Below are 16898 nucleotides of genomic sequence, written 5' to 3' on the forward strand. Positions count from 1 at the left end.
GCTGAAAAAACATGAAATGACAATGACTTCAGGAGGGACAAGATGCTCTCCTTTCCTCAGAGAAGAAGGACCCTTCACAATAAGTATCCAATGGTTCATTCTCTCTCTGAGGTGGAGGACATCTTGGTGGAACCTCCCAAAGCAATATCCTCATTTTTGGGGTGGGTCATCATCATCTGTGTCTAGGATATGTTGGAGCACTCTTCTGCCAAAGGCAGTATCAGCTGAATTGTAAGCATTTATTTCATAGTGCCTTATAAATGTGGGGATGGAAGATCAGATAGCTGCTTTGCAAACCTCTTCTACCATGGCAGAGTGCGCTGTAATTCCGGTTGAGATGACTAACTTGTGGAGCTTATAGGCCTAGATGATTCAGGCTTTAATGGTACTACTGATGACTGCTCTAGACATTTTTTGTCCCACATTTGGTGGGGAAATATTTATGAACAAAGTATCTGTTTTTTCTAATGTGCTCAGTTCTACATAAGTAGACCTTGAGTGCTTGCCTCACATCTGATGTGCGCCATGTCCTTTCCCTCAGGTGGTTAGGGTTGAGGCAGAAAGATGGAAGTCAGATTTCCTGGGATCTGTGGAAGGCTGAATTGACCTTTGGTCTAAAAGTTGGGTCAGTTCTCATAACTACTTTATCTTTGTGAAAGATTCATAGCTCAGGTTTGATGGATAGTGTGCCAAGTTCCGATACTCTTCTCACTGAAGTAATTGCTGTGAGGAAGAGGGTCTTCATTCTCAACCGTTTTAGAGGGATTTCCCTAATGAGCTCAAAGGTGGATTAGTGAGCACAGAGAGCACAGTGTGAAGCTTCCACATGGGAAATCGAAGAATCTGGGGTGGTGGGTCCTTTAGGGCTATATGTGTTTTTTTTGATCAACTAAAGCCTTTAAACTGAGGTAACACCATTGATGGTACTGTGACCTATCATCTAAGAGTAGATACCTTTAAACTGCTGGTGATCCCATCTTGTAGAAAAACCAAGACAGACTTAACTCGAGGATTTAAGGGATTGACTCTCTCCCAACAAATGCTTTCCATGTAAGATCTTCTTAGTTAATTGCCTTCTGGAAGTTAGGAGCATATCTGTGACTTCTACAGTGTACCCTAGTCAGAGTAAGTTGCTCCTTTCACTTTCCAAGTGGTCAAATGCAATCACTCCAGGTGTGGGTGCCCAATTGGGCCTTGTTGAAACATGTCCAGTGATGCAGGAAGCCTTGGGGTGGAGCGTTGGACATTTCTTGAAGGGCTGAAAACCATGGATGATGGGGCCAGAACAGTGCCACTAATATGACTTCCACACCCTGCTCTTTGATCTTCTTGATTAGCTTGGGTACTACTGGTATGCGAGAAAAGGCAAACAGCAGACCTTTTGGCCAAGGTGATCTCAGGGCGTTGGTATCTTCGGCTCTGTGATGGAAGAATGTGGTGAAGAACTGGCTCAGTTGGTGGTTCATTGGTGACACAAACAGATCCACTAGTGGAAGACTGAAGTGAGCAATTATTAGATGGAATAGATCCTTCTTGGGAGACCATTCTCCTTCCTGTATGGTCTGTCTGCTCAGCCAATCTGCTTGGGTGTTTATGGATCCCTTTATGTGCTCTGCTTTTATTGATGCCAGGTTTTTCTCTTCCCACTCTAATATCTTAAACACCTCCTTGTATAGCACCAATTATTTGGATCCTCCTTGTTTGCTGAGGCTGTCATGTTGTCCGTTTTTATCAGTATATGACAATCGACTATCCATGGACCAAAGTAAAGGAGGGCAAGGTGTATGGCTTGGAGTTCCAGAAGGCTGATGTTTCTACCCTGGACCATCATACCTGTACTGGTTCCTCATCTACTGTTGCTCCCTATTCTGACAGACTAGTGTCTGTGAAGATCTTCCTCACCTCTGAGATCCAGTATTTCTTCCCCTGTAGAAGGTTGGACATCCTTGTCCACCAAAGGAGGCTGGTCTTTACCTTGAGAAGGACATGAATGGGGAAACTGTCCTTCTTGGATACTTGAAACTGAAACGGTCTCAGTAACTGTTGAAGTTGTCTTATGTGGAGCCTTCCCCACTGGACCACATCTATGGTCAAGATCAATAGACCCTTTAGTTTGGTAAATGTCATTAGAGAACCAGATTTGCTTCCTTGCCTTCTTGTCTGTTAAGTATAAGCAGTTGTTGTTGGTATCTATAATGATGCCCAGGTGTTCTAGTTACTGTGTTGGCTCTAGAGAGCTCTTTTGAGGACTTACTATGAACCCATAATTCTGAAGGCACTAGTTGGTTTTTTCCATGGAACAAGGTCAGATCAATAGGTCATCTAACTAAGGGTGGATGCAAATGCCCTGTTCCCTTAGCTTTACAATGGGGTTGATCAGGACCTTTGAGAAGACTCTCAGAGCTGTTGAGAGTCCAAATGGTAAAGCCCTGAATTGAAAGTGCTGGTCTCCAACACAAAAATGCAGAAATCTCCAGTGGCCCAAGAAGACTGGGATGTGGAGGTAAGTCTCTGTGAAGTCGATGGATGAGAGATGGATGGATGAGAGGGATTCAGTGACTGAGTAGTTTTCATTCTGAAGTTTCCTAACTTCACAAATTTGTTTAGCTCTCAGTGGGGACACTGAGGCAATCCTATTACGGGTCTTGCCGGCTCCTCCAGTGCTGTGTTGGGCACCAGCGATGAGGGGAGCTTCTAGCTCCTCAGCAGAAAGAAATCCATCACTGTCTGTGCCTCATGCTGCCATCATATGAGCAGCTGAAAGGAACCCACTCTTAAAACTCACAGACTGAGAAAATGGCCGCCGCTGTCAGAGACAGCTCATAGAGGGTTTTGTTGTTCTTCTTCAGAGGATTTAGAAATAGAACAGCCGAGATATAGAGAGAAAAGGATATAGAGGTAGGTAGGTAGAAATGTAAAGAGGAAAATTAAAGGGTAGATGAAGGCAAAGCCAGATCTAAGCTGCTGTCCCTGGTGAGGCAGGAAAAGAACTGAAGAGAACAGTAACTCCCACACCAGAGACAGGAAGTGAGAAGAATTTGTTCCTGCCTCCCTGAATGGACGGTAGGAATCACTCACCATGATGTCCTTCACCTCAGAGAGAGAATTAGTAATCATATCAGTAATGAGATAATATTATCCAAATAATTACTTGTCCATTTTTAAATGAATTCAGAAGGCAATCCACATTCTTGGCTGGATCCTGTGCTCTGTGGTCACAGGGATCTGACCCATGGTTCGAAAGGACAGCTCAGGGGAGAGGAACATCAGAACGTTTTTCTGGGGTCACAAGACCCACCTGGTCAAATAGCTATGTATGTTGGGACGCTACAGTAGGATGGGGTAAGGGAGCAAAATCACTCCCTTCCTTCTCCAACATCAGTGCAGCTCTGCTTCCAGAAAAGAGAGGCCAAATTCGCCCCTTCCTCCTGCAGCCTCTCAAGATCTATCTGGCTATTAGACCATGCAGGTCCCACAAGCCTTGGAATAAACTTTCTTTGTTATGGAGAGGATTGCTAGTGAGGAGGGAAATGTGGGAAACATCTGTAAGTGTAGAGGGATCCACCTAGTCATAACCAGGGAATGTACCCCAGTGGCCAGATCTTTTCTGACTGGGAAAGGCCACAGCTGACTAACCAGTTGAAATTGAAACAGAATATACAAAAAAGAAATTATTCAAATACAACCTTAAAGTAACAGTATTTCTTTTCAGTGCTCTGCACTATTATGTAACTAGTACAGAGAACAGATTTCTACTATTAAATTTAAGACATTTGTTGCTTTAAAACCTGAGGAAGAATGTGTGGAACAGGATTTTTACCGGTCCCTGTAGTCTTTTAAGTTTCAGTTCACCTCAACATACTTTGAAGTTCTTTGTCAATCCTCAGTTTATTTCAGCATCTTCTGAGTTCTGATACATGATTACACTTTAAGCTTGTACTTGAATAATTTCTTTTTTGTATATTATTTTTTGAATGATGAGTTTTGCTGTTGTGGCATTGTATTATTAGAATTATTAGAATATAAGACGCTGAACTGCAGGCTGTGGAAGGTCAGTAGTTCAGCAGTTCAAGACCCGAGTGGCCGCATGATGGAGTGAGCTCCCATCTCTAGTTCCAGCTCCTGCCAACCTAGCAGTTCGAAAGCAAGAAGTTGCAAGTAGATAAATAGGTACCACTTCGGTGGGAAGGTAACAGCGTTCCGTGCGCCTTGGTGTTTAGTCATGCCGGCCACATGACCACGGAAATGTCTTCGGACAGCGCTGGCTCTTCGGCTTTGAGATGAGCACCGCAACCCTAGAGTCGGACTCGACTGGCTTTCAAGCAAGGGAACGGTTACCTTTATACATTGTTCATGGTGCATTATTGCATGTAAATAACAAACTATCTTAATTTTTTGGAAGTGTGAGTATTCTTTACTAAGTGTTCTTTACACACCTAGCCACAGAGCCAGTTTGGCGTAGTGCTTAAGAGTGGCAGACTCTAATCTGAAGAACGGGGTTTGATTCCCCACTCCTCCACATGAAGCCAGCTGGGTGACTTTGGGCTAGTTACAGTTCTTTCAGAGCTCTTTCAGCCCCACCTACCTCACAGGGTATTTGTTGTGTGGAGAGGAAGGGAAGAAGAAGAAAAGAAGAGACTGGATTTATACCCTGCCTTTCACTACCCAAAGGTGTCTCAGCGTAGTTTACAAACTCCTTTTCCCTTCCCGTCCCCACAACAGACACCCTGTGAGGTAAGTGGGGCTGAGAGAACTCTTGACAGAAACTGCTCTTTTTCAAGAACAGCTCTTATCAGAACTATGGCTTGCCCAAGGTCATCCAGCCAGGTGCAAGTGGAGGAGTGGGGAATCAAACCCAGTTCTCCCAGATTAGAGTCTGCGCACTTAACCACTACACCAAACTGGCGATTATAAGCCACTCTGAGACTCCTTTGGGTAGTGAAGAGCGGGGTATAAAAGCCAACTCTTCTTCTTTTTTATTGTGATCATATCTCATAATATAGTATATATTATCATTATACATGGTGCTTTAGTTACCTAGCCTAATCATTTATGCCATGGTCCTTGGATATTGTTGACTAACCAGTTGAAGCTGGTAAAAGGCACTCCTAGCCACAGCTGCAACCTACTTATCCAGTAGCAGGCTTGGGTCCAAAAGCACCCCCAGACTAGGAACCTGTTCCTTCAAGGCTAGTACTACCCCATTCAGAAGAGGTGACACCTTAAGTCTCGGGTCAGATCCTCTACTGACCGTTAGCACTTCCATCTTGCCAGGATTAAGTTTCATCTTATTCGCCTGCATCTAGACCAAAACTGCCTCCAGGCACTTGTTCAGGGCTTCTACAGCATCCATAGGATCAGCTGGAAGTGAGAGGTAGAGCTGAGTGTCATTTGCATATCAGTGCCAAACCAGCCCAAATCTCTGGATTACATCACCTAGCGGTTTCATGTAGATGTTAACGAGCATATGAGACAAGATAGAGCCTTGCAGACTCCACAGGCCAGAGACCAAGGGGCTGAGCAGCAGTTCCCCTGCACCACTTTCTGAAAACTACCCTCCAGGTTCCCTCTCCCTGCACAAGTGAGTAGGATGACCTCTCAGAAATCCATGATCTGTTTTGGGATGGGAGGGATGCAGGGAAGTTCCATTCTGCTATTGGAAAATTTAGACCAGATCCAACTCATTGTGTCATGATAATATAAGTACCCTTTACAAATATGGGTACTGAACAAATAGCATCATGTTTACCTGTTGTAGTAACTCCTGGGATACTGCGCGCTGCTACAAAGAGCTCATCAATAGGATCGACTAAATGCTTAATATTAATTTTCCGTACATTATAATAATTGCCATCAGCGGCCATCCCAGCACGTTCTATTGCTATCAGGTGACTAAACCTAGTTTGAAGGAAAAAAGGAAAAAACATTAATTATGAAAAGTGTCTCCAGTATTCAGGCTTGATGTTGTTAATAGACCCAGTGGCACTTCATCAAACACTATTTTTGAAAACCACCAAGTGGAGAAAATGGTGTGTGTTCATTTTAAAATCAGTTACATCTCATACTTCTTCATCTTATCCGTTGCGAAGGACTTTTCCATTTGACACATTCAAACACACACTAAGGGTGCTAACAAGTACGCACAGGGAGAAGTCAAATAAGGTTTTTGTTGTTGTTATTGTTATTATTATTAATAATGATAATGATGATGATGATGATAATAATAATAATAATAATAATACTGTCTGCCACCAAAGCTTTCAAAAGATTCAGTAGCCATCATCCTGCTTCTTGGACTTCCTGCTTTCCCCACCCCTGGCTTTCAGTTCCTGTGCCTTGCCAGCACCCTTCCCTCTTCCCCATCCCTCCAGTAGTGCACACCCTCCTAAGCCTAGCCTATGAGTAAAGTTATTTCCTATAGCTCACGGCCTTCATTCTTTGTACTCGCTAATCCTTCTTTCCCTCAGCTGTCTCCTCTCTCGGTCCATCTTGCCATTGCTTTGCTTTTTGGTAACATACTTGGGCTTTTCTGGATTTCCATCTTCACACAAAAACTGCATAGCTGAACCTGCAGATTCGCTATGATAGCTAATGACAGGAACTGGAGTCTTCAGGATCCCTGTTTGATAAGAAAATGGACTATCTTAAGTCAAGAAAAAGAATCTATAGTGATAACGGAAGCAGCATTTTAAGCAAAAGACATAACCCAGTTAATAAAACAAGTCACTTTTGTTACTGCAAAACAGAAGGCTTTACCTTGTTTGACAGCTTCTTTAATAACCTTCTCATTCAAGTCTATAGCCCTTTGATCAGTTACTACAGCAACCTGTTTTCCCAAGGCTTTCAACATGGCTGCCATTGCAATGGCTCCTGGAGGCCCATCATTCTCTTCAGGGGGCTCATAATTGAAGTGGGTAGGAAATCCAGTGGTAATCAACACTGAATGAGCATGTGAAATGGACAGACATGCCTTCAGAAGTTCATCCCGAGAGCACAAGTGTTTCACACCTCTGTCTCCTAAACACAGATAAGAATAATGAAATATAGACTGAGAACATTCATCAGAACATTGCCTTGCAACAAAAAAAATAAATTTGAGGGCACCTTTCAGTAGGAACTATTCATTGATTAATGGCAGTTTGGTAGGGGAATAGAAGGAACCTTCAGTGCTGCTGTACTATTTTTTCCTTCCAGTCCAGTCAATAATATAGGTTTATTAGTTTGATTAGATTGAGCTTTCCTCTGCTTATTATATTGCACATTGTGCATTCCCCACCCACTTCTGCAGAAGATTAAGGAAAAGCCAGGGCAGTGGAGAGTACAGCTGAGCATTAGCCAAGAACAAGTGGGGGCCTGCGAGACTTGTGGGGGATCCCATCTTCCTCCACATTTTCTCACTGGACCTAGTATGACCCCTGACTCCCCTACAGCCGCTGCTGGGCCCACTGCTTTCCCTCCTCCCTGCTGTTCTCTGCAGCTAGCCTGGAGCAGCTCTGGGCGAGCCAGCCAAAGCTCCCCCCCCTCCCTGTGGCTCACCTGGAGCTGCTCAAAGTGGGCCCCCCCCTTCCCCCCCCCCCCCCACGCTCTCTGAGGCTCACCCAGAGCAGCTCCAGGAGAACCAGCGAAAGCTTCTTCCCCCCCCCATTCCCAATCTCAGCTGCTCGCCCAGAGCGGCTCTGAGTGGGCCCACTGAGGCTTCCTTCCCCCTTCCTCACTCTCTGTGGCTTGCCCAGAGTAGCTCCAGGTGGGACACTTTCCTGCTCCCGCCTGCTCCTAGATCCAAGTCTCTGTTGCCAGATCCAAGGCTCTGTTGCCACAGCAATCACCAGGCCCCTTTCGAGCTGCTCTAAGGTAAGTACATTGCCTGCGCATGTGCAGACAATGCTTTTTATGTGGGGGGATTTAGCCCCCCTGACTTTTTTTTTTTAACTTTTCAATTTTTTCTGCAAACCTAGGGGGTCACCCAAATTTGCAGAAAAGCCTGTTTGGAGTAAATGTGCCCCTGTCTGTAGATCTAGATACCTGCAGATCGGGGGCACACTTGGCGATTATATAGATTTTTGCTTCAGATTGAGCTAATTCTTCAAGAACTACAACTTCTAATGTTTTAATTTTCTCTTTGGTAATACATTATCTCACAAAAATTCTATAGTTAACATTTTAAGTAAGAATATTTATTTCTTTGTACTCTCTTTTTGCTTTCACCTGGGTCCACTCCAATGATCTCTTCTAGCCTTCTAATTTTTTGGGCGGCTGTTGTAGATGTGATGCTATAATGCAAAGGATTCTGACAAATACAGTAAACTTCAGGGATTTCTTTGCCATAATCAGCTGCAGCATCTTCATCCTTCAAATCAGTGATAAACATGCAGCCAGGAGAATGGGTAAAAGCCAGTGGAGGCTCTGAAACAAAAAAATTTAAGAGACCATACAGGAAAAATAATCCAGACTTCTTCATAGGTTGTACCTTAAATTGGTGATACTACAGAAAGGAGATACTCCCATCTATCCCAGATAAAATAAAATAAAAATTAAAAACAACCAAACACATCCAAAACATGGAGACTTATTAAACACTGAGAGGATAAAGTAGGAATAGGGAATGTTATATGTAGATAACACTTATTTTCTGTGCGTGCCAATTCTTTCTTTCTCATTTTGCCCTGGTACAAGTAGTTTAAATGGTATAGTACTTGCAGAAGGCCCCAAACTGGATAGCTCAGGCTAGCCCAATATTGGATGCTAAGCAGAGTTGGCCCTGGTTAGTATTTAGATGGAAGACTACCGAGATATACCAAGGTCCTGATACATAGGCATGCAATGGCAAATCACCTCTGAACATCTCTTCCCTTGAAAAACCGATGGGATTGTCATAAGTCGGCTGCGACTTGATGGTACTTGCCTCTACCACTTGCAGAAGATATCAGTTTGGTTTTCGGCCTCAGAGCCAAGAGGAAGGGGCGAGGCAGGCACCCAGACAAGAGTTCCTCCATAACCATAGCTAAATACTAACCCTGTTTACAGTTTTGATTGAAATAACACATGCACGCACACAATTTTCAGAAACATGGGGGAAATAAGTTGTAATTTTGTTGATTACAGCTGTAGTATGCTTTGGCAGAGCATGGGGTACCGGATCCCATCCATCGACTGACCCCCTGCCAGTTGATGATCTGCTGTACACCTTGGGATGACAGGTCTCTGGATATTACAAGGCCATGCCCTATGGTCTCCCCTGCCACCTGGGCATGAGGGTAATCCCCAGCTGTGCCCCTGGGCTGTACCACTTGACCCTCATGCCAAAATCCCTCAATGAGATCCCCCAAACTCAGGAAATGGGCACGCAGGCCAGATTTCCTGATAATGGATCCAGCCCCATGCTGATACTACCAAATTGTTTGTGACAAGGAAGAAAATCAAGTGAAACAAAACCACATGCAAAACCCCCAACAAACTACACCTAATTAAAGGGATGGGGGGGGCCAAGCCGTCCAACACTGAAGATGGCAAGTGGGAGTGGCACAGTGTCCTAAAAATTGGCCAGGGAGCCCCCACCTCCCTGGACACCCAGGATCCTGTTGATAGGGTCGATGTTGGGTCAGGCAGGCCCCAGCTTCCTACGCTTGCTGTCAGCCTGCCCCTTCCAGATGGTCCGCCATGGACACCCTCTCTCTTCCCCCTCCCTGCAGTGCTACAAAAAGGCCCCCAGGTGAGTCAGGGCCCCAGCTTTCCTCTGTTATCATATCTAGGGAGAGATCAAACAAATGTGTTTAGACCAACTGATCAGCCAGAAATATGGATCAGGAGAATGGTCCATTTCTTTTTGGAGAAAACAATAAATGTAGTGGCGATTTAAAATATGGCAACATTCCTTTACATAGAATTGCTGTTCATGGTGTTTAAAATAATGGCAATTTGATAATAAACTCTGATGTTTAAAGGAGTCATCAGAAAAGAAGCCCCAGGAATTACTATAAAATTTGTTCGGCCACTCTCTAGATTAAAGGTGTGTTTTATTGTAATCACCATTCCTTGTATACTTTGAGAATAATTCAGGAGGGGTAGCCTTGTTAGTCTGTTGCCACAAAAATAAACAGGAATCTTGGTATACACAAAATTCTATTCTAGCATGAGGCATTGCAGACTACAGCTCACCTCTTCGGACACAATAAATGGATCCTCACTATGTAGTCATTTTATGTGGGATTATATAAAACAAAATGATAAGGGGGGCATGAATGCAGGGAGTACACAATGATTTGTAATTGGGTAAAATTGAAATCTAATTTAAAAATACAGTGACCATTCACAAGTTATGCAAAACAGCAGTGTCCCAGGTTTTCTTAAGGTCAGGAACTGAGTGCCCAGGGAGACTAAAATGTTTTCCCACTGGTTTCTGAATACTGTAATTTTTAATGTCAGATTTGTGTCCATTGGTGTAGGGGCTAACCCAGGGGTGTCAAACTCATTTGTTATGAGGGCCAGATCTGACATAAATGGGACTCTGTCAGGCCAGGCCATGTGTGTCATAAAATGTAATGCCAGGTAGTGAAGATATTAACTTTATAAAGGACGCAATAAAGTTTTTTAAACTTAAAATACAAACATGCTTAGAACATAACACTCTTGTCATATTTTGTTTATTTAACAGTCTTTGATAACTGACACCTCCCAAACCACTACTTGAGCTCCACTCCATTGAAATACATTGCAACTCAAAAAAAGTTGGAAAGAAAATATGGAATGGATTTTCCATTAAGGTTTCTGAGTCCAGATAGACTACTCTACGACTGGAATGACAGCCCCCAGAGTGGAATTCCATTCCCAAAACACAGCTGCTACTCCCAGGGATCATCATTCCATTCTGGGGGCTGCCTAGAGACCTTAAAGGAAAATTCATTCCGCATTTTCTTGGCAACTTTTTTTGGGCTTTGGCCCAGAGGAGCTTCCTCCTGGAGGAGAAAGAGGAGAAGACAAGGCCCAGCCAGCTGGAAAGTTCGGATCTCCCTCAGAAGGGTAAGGACTGGCAGGGGAGAGGGAGGGGGGTGGAGAAGAGAGCCGTGAGCCTGATCAAAGCCCTGAGCTGGCTGCTTCTGGCTCGCGGACCATAGGAATAACATCCCTGGGCTAACCTGTTTTAAATTAGGAGGCTGTCTAAGCAGGACAGGTATAGGTGGTAACTTTGTATCTTGAAGGTCTCTGATGTTTACGCTTCAGAGAGGATACTAAGGATCTAACTTTGCAAGGCACAGTATCTAAGAAATCAACAGGCTCAGGAACCAGCTGAAATAAGTTAGACCTAAACATGTAGCCAGCTGGCCAACACTAAATGGACGAATATTCTTCATGTAAGCCCATCTCTTGTATCTCAGAAAGTCATTTGTAGTGTTCTCGATCATCTAAGAAATACTCTAGAAACACTGAAAAATGCTGCACCTAAGCTTCAGGCACAATTTGCCTTGCTTGAGATCTCTGCTATGATTTATAGAAATTAAAACAAATGGCACAATATAACTATTCTGATTCCACTTTGGCCTTTTGACGGCCAATAGGTGTTGCCAGTCTCCAGAGGTCATTTTGGGGGGGAACGCGGGGGAACGCAGTTCCCCCGGGTGAGGTACGGGAGGGTGGGGCACATGACGAAGCCCTGCCCCCTGCTTCCGGCCACCCTGCTTCCAGCCCTCATTCAGCCAGGAGGAGGCAGGAGAAGAGGGAGGGTAAGTTGCTTCCTCCCCGCCTCTCCCCACCCCTGCCTGCCTGGGGCCAGGGAGGGCCTTCGCGGGGCTTCCTTGCACTCCCGCTGGCCTTGCAGGTCCACCGCCGGGCCCATTGGAGGCAGGTTGTGTGGCCTTATGACACATTTCCGGTGATGTCAGGAGGTGTGGCCTTATGACACACTTCCGGTGATGTCAGGGGGTGTGGCATATGCTAATGAGTTATGCTAATGAGTTCCCCTAGCTCTTTTTCTATGAAATGACCCCTGCCAGTCTCTATGGCAACATTCTACCCAGTTTGTGGAAACAGGCATCAGACACATCACCGTAACTGGAATAACAGGTGGGCCTTCAGAGGAGAGCAAATTCCATTCACTAGGGCCACCAGCTAGATTTAATTTCTCTTGAGTTTCTATGAAAAAGAACAATTCTAATAAGCTTATTAGATACATACTGCAATTACTGATGGCTTCCACTCCTGTTACTCCACACGCCCAAAAGACTGGAACATCCTCTGGATGAGCTTGTACCTCATCACCATAGTCTACCTTGGAAAGATCTTTGATACCTAATAGACCTGAAATTAACAAATATTACAATCATATTTATATTGCAGCAGTAGTAATGACAAAGTTAAGGCAGACTCAATGACTCTATATTACAACAGTAACAATTAAAACAGCAATTAAACTCCATATGTGGACAACTGCATATGTGGCCCTGTTGTTTGACCTAATTATACCATCCTCTTTCTTCATATAACATTTGATTTTACTCCATATATCCCTTACATTCATTAATGCGGCACATTTATTAAAATTAATTACCTTCCTTGTTTTGTATGGCTTGTGTTGCTTTTCTACTAGTTTGGCTAAATAGCTCAAATCAATATGTGAAATTCATCCCTCCCACCCATTTACATTTTGGCTTTCACTGCCTTCTTATTGCTGTCTAGTTAACAAACATATAGTTAACAAACATCATCTTCTAAATGCTACAGCAGCTAGGGTTGCCAGTCCCCCTGGAGGCAGGGAATTCCCCCCTGCCAGGCTCTGCCCCCTTGCTGCCAATCAGCTGGCTGTTGGGGAAACTTACCAGGAACAGTAGGGAGGCCCAGGCTGTGCTGTCAGCTACACGGCAATGTCACTTCCAATGTGCAATGGAAGTGATATTATCACATCAGTGATATCACAGTGACGCTGTGCTATTTGGGCAAAAAATAATGATAGAAGCCATTTGTACCATAGAGTCTTTGTCCAGCGGCACCTTTAAGACCAACAAAGTTTTATTCAAGGTATAAGCTTTTGTGTGTATGCACACTTCCTCAGATCCAATGAAATAGAAATTACCAGTCCATACATGCCATTCTTGTACAACTCCAGATATTAACCAGATATCTTTACTAACCAGGAGCTCATTATACAGTGAACTGATGGCGGTCAGCCTGCTAAATGCCAATGTATCTGAAGAAATGTGGATGCACACAAAAGCTTATATCCGGAATTAAACTTCATTGGTCTTAAATATCCCCCTGGACTGAAACTTTGCTCTGTTGCTTTAGACCAGGGGTAGCCAAACTTGCCTAACATAAGAGCCACATAGAATAAACGTCAGATGTTTGAGAGCTGCAAAGACATGAACAAATATTACACACGTTTTTATTGAAAATATGCACATTTGCTTTTTACTAACATTAAATGAGACTGCCAAAATAAAAATAAAAACGGTAAAACAGATATTGATAATGATATTTATTTGTCCAATTATATTTATTTTTTGCTAATGATATATCTATTTGTTTGAGAGAAAGAGAGAGAGGGGGGGTGTGTGGAAAAAATAAGGAAAGAGAGAGAGAAACAAAGAAAGCAAATAGATGGGGGAGGGGGAAGAAAGAGAGAGAGAAAGAAAGTGAGAAAGAGAAAGAGAGAAAAAGAGAAAGAAAGGTGGAAAGAAAGTAAGTAGATGGGGAAGGGGGGAAGGAAGGGGGAGAGAGAGAGAAACAAAGAAAGCAAATAGATGGGGGAGGATGGAAGGAAGAGAGAAAGAAAGAGAGAGAGAAAGCAAAGATATGAGTGAGGGGGAGGAAGGAAGAGAGAAAGGTGAAAAGAAAGAAAGAAGTGGAAAGAAAGCAAATAGATAGGGGAGTGAGGGAGGAAAGGGAAAAGAGAGAGAGAGAGGTGGAAAGAAAGAAACTTAAATTTTACATGCGTTCTCCAACCCCCCTCCCTTCCTTCTCCAAGCTGGCTGGTGGGGTGGTGGTGGCAGCTTTGACAATACATTTAAAGTTAAAGTTACTTTCTTTCTCTGCTCCCCCCCACCTCAAGCCTACCCAGGGAGAGGAACACTGCTTGGGGAAGGGAAGACCATTTGGGGAGGCATGCCTCCCCTTTGTTTCCCCAGCCACCCTGGTAGGAGCCACACAATATGTGTGAAAGAGCCGCATGTGGCTCCCAAGCCGCAATTTGGCCACCCCTGCTTTAGACCAACACAGCTACTTACCTGAATCTATGTCAGAACACATTAGCTTACTCATTGTTCAGAGCTACTGAATGAGCTTTGATCAGCATGACTCTGGTTCAGATCTTGGCATACTCACTAGGTAGCTTTAGCGAAGCCATTTTCAGCCTCAACTCTCCATCCTACCATACCAGAATAAGAATACTGGGCTACTTTAGAATATAATGTGTGTGATGGATTTTGAACCCTGGAAGTGCTATACAAATGCTAAGAGTTACTGTGTGAAGTCCCCACAGGACAGAATGTAGGAAGCATGCTGACCGGCTAGATAAACCTGCCACTTAAAATATCATATAAAAACATATAGAAATTATATATGTGTATGTGTGTATATTAAAGATACTGACCCGGATAACCAATGTGAACTGGTGCTCCATGTGATTGTTTCATTGGGTTGGTGGTTTGCACAACCATTTCCAATTTGTCACTAGGAATTGGTCTCATTGATACCACTAGATTACAATGGAAATGTTCAGAATCACGGCAAGGCACAGCAGTCTGGTAAAGATTTTTTTAAAAAAATTATCAAGGTCCTTGAAGTCTCTTTCATTTTAAAATTATAAAGACTTAGAGAATTGAAATAATAGTTTAACACATTAGAAATATGAATTAATCCTCATAGTTTACATAAGTAAATAATCTAGATCAAGGACAGGCAGTGTACAGTGAACAGGATGCATCCAGTTAATCTGAATCTAGCACTCCCTTTCTTTCCTTCTACTTCCCAGAGGCCACAGCATGTCTGGAAGTAAACCATGTAGCCTGCTGTGTGAGCCAGTGAAAAGCCTCACACAACTGGGACTGCTTACATCTGAACTAAATAATTTATGTCAGATTCAGATTCAGAAACCTTTAATGGCATAAAAAGTAATAAAATACAGAATAATCTTACATAATTAAAATAGGAATAGTACAGTCCAGATGGGGCAATAAAACAGTGTCAGGAATAAGAACACAGAAGAGCAAAATTAATCAAACATTCTCTGCCTTGGTCTTAGAAACATAGTTAACCTTATTCAACACAATAGCCAAATATTCAGCCACAAGTTCTGTCCATTTGATGGATTTATCAGCAAGTAAATATTGAGTAATTCTCTCTGGGGGGCCAGAGAGGTTGAAAATAACAGGATCAAGAAGTTGTTGACGAACCTTACTACGCATGGGACAGCGAAGTAAAATATGGGAAATGGTGTCAGGTTCCAGTAAACAAAATTTACATAGTCTGTTCTTAAAAGGTATGTTATGATATCTGCCTGAAAGAACAGCTGAAGGGAAAATATTCAGTCTAGCAAGCATAAAGGCCCAACACTGTCAAGGATTGGTAAGATTTTGCATGTAAGCAGCTCCTAGCCCTGGGGTAAACAGCAGGCCATGAAAACAAGGAGAGCAAATCATGTTGGTTCCCGCAGCAATGGTCTGAGTCTCAATATCCCAAATTCTCTGATGGATAATGTGAAATAATTGGTTCTCATTGCAATTAGTTAGGGACTCCAAGTTGATGCCAATAGAATCAATTTTGGACCTAATATGTTGGTACCATTTAGAGATATAGGAGTCCCTTAATAAATCATACAGCAGAGTGTTAGGACCAGGGGTCATTTCATAGAAAAAGAGCTGGAGGAGCTCATTAACATACCTAATAAGCTGTTAGCATAATAGCTCATTAGCATATGCCACGGCCCCTGACATCACCGGAAGTTATCTCAGAAGGGGAAGCAAAAGGGGGGGAGGCATCTTCAACAGCCTCCCCTTCCCTCCCCTAGCACTTTAAACCCCTTCTCACTTCACCCCCCCACCTGCCTTGGCAGGCCGGCTGGGGAAGGGGAGGCTTTTGAAGTTGTTCCCCTTTTGCTTCCCCAGCCGGCCTGCCAAGAATAGAATCCATTCTATTCTAGGGGGCTATAGAATAGAATGGAGACTACAGAGAGAAGAGGTTTAAAGTTTAAACCCCTTCTCTCTTCGCTTCCCCCCCCCCCAGCCAGCCTTAGCAGGCCGGTAGGAGAAACAAAAGGGGGGGATCTTCAAAAGTCCCCCCTTTCCCAGCCAGCCTGCCAAGGCAGGCTGGGGGGGGGCGTGCCACTGCTGTGCCGCGACTCTAGACTGAAGGAGCTTGGGGGTGGGGAGCTGGGGGCGGGGCTTGCCACCACTGGGGCTGCTGGAGCGGCGCTCCAGCGCACTCCAGCCCCAAATGACCCCTGGTTAGGACAAGCCTGGAATTGGAAGCACAGCCAATATTTAATAGTAATCATCCAGGCAATAGTTGAAGGCAGGTGGAGGCCAAGTTTGCAAGAAATAGTAAAAAGTCTAATCATATTTGGTACACCCAGAATATGGCGTAAGAAAATAGCGGCAATACGATCCACTTCAGTATTGACTGCCAAAATCCAAATTGGAATCCCATATAAGAGCTGGTTAACAACCGTCGTCTGAAAAATCTGAAGAGCAGCTGGTACATACTGATTTCCAATATGAAAATGGAACCAGGAGACTGCAAGCAGTTGATTCCTTACAGTTAAGATAGCTGCCTTCCGATGAAAAGACCAATTAAGTTGATGGTGAAAGAGAAGGCCCAAATATCTGAAGGCTTTAACTTGTTCCACAGGTTTCCCATCTACCTTCCATGGACAGGGTTTCCAAGCCTTGGTAAATATCAGGATCTTAGTTTTC

The 16898-nt window shown here is 43.8% G+C and overlaps 1 protein-coding gene across 1 annotated transcript in view; it reads right to left on the reverse strand.

Moving 5' to 3' along the window:
• The window catches only part of LOC107113340 (chromosome unknown open reading frame, human C14orf159), a 51082-nt gene that overhangs the window by 22003 nt on the left and 12181 nt on the right, over positions 1 to 16898 (reverse strand). Inside the window, exons 5-10 of the mRNA XM_015414662.1 lie at positions 14579 to 14729; positions 12169 to 12291; positions 8206 to 8403; positions 6757 to 7017; positions 6520 to 6619; positions 5750 to 5898 (exon numbers count right to left, since the gene is read on the reverse strand). Of these exons, the coding sequence (XP_015270148.1) occupies positions 5750 to 5898; positions 6520 to 6619; positions 6757 to 7017; positions 8206 to 8403; positions 12169 to 12291; positions 14579 to 14729 (982 nt within the window). The remainder of the gene's footprint in view (positions 1 to 5749; positions 5899 to 6519; positions 6620 to 6756; positions 7018 to 8205; positions 8404 to 12168; positions 12292 to 14578; positions 14730 to 16898) is intronic.

Source organism: Gekko japonicus, unplaced genomic scaffold, assembly GCF_001447785.1.
Source record: "Gekko japonicus isolate JY-2015 unplaced genomic scaffold, Gekko_japonicus_V1.1 scaffold1035, whole genome shotgun sequence".
Classification (NCBI taxonomy): Eukaryota; Metazoa; Chordata; class Lepidosauria; order Squamata; family Gekkonidae; genus Gekko; species Gekko japonicus.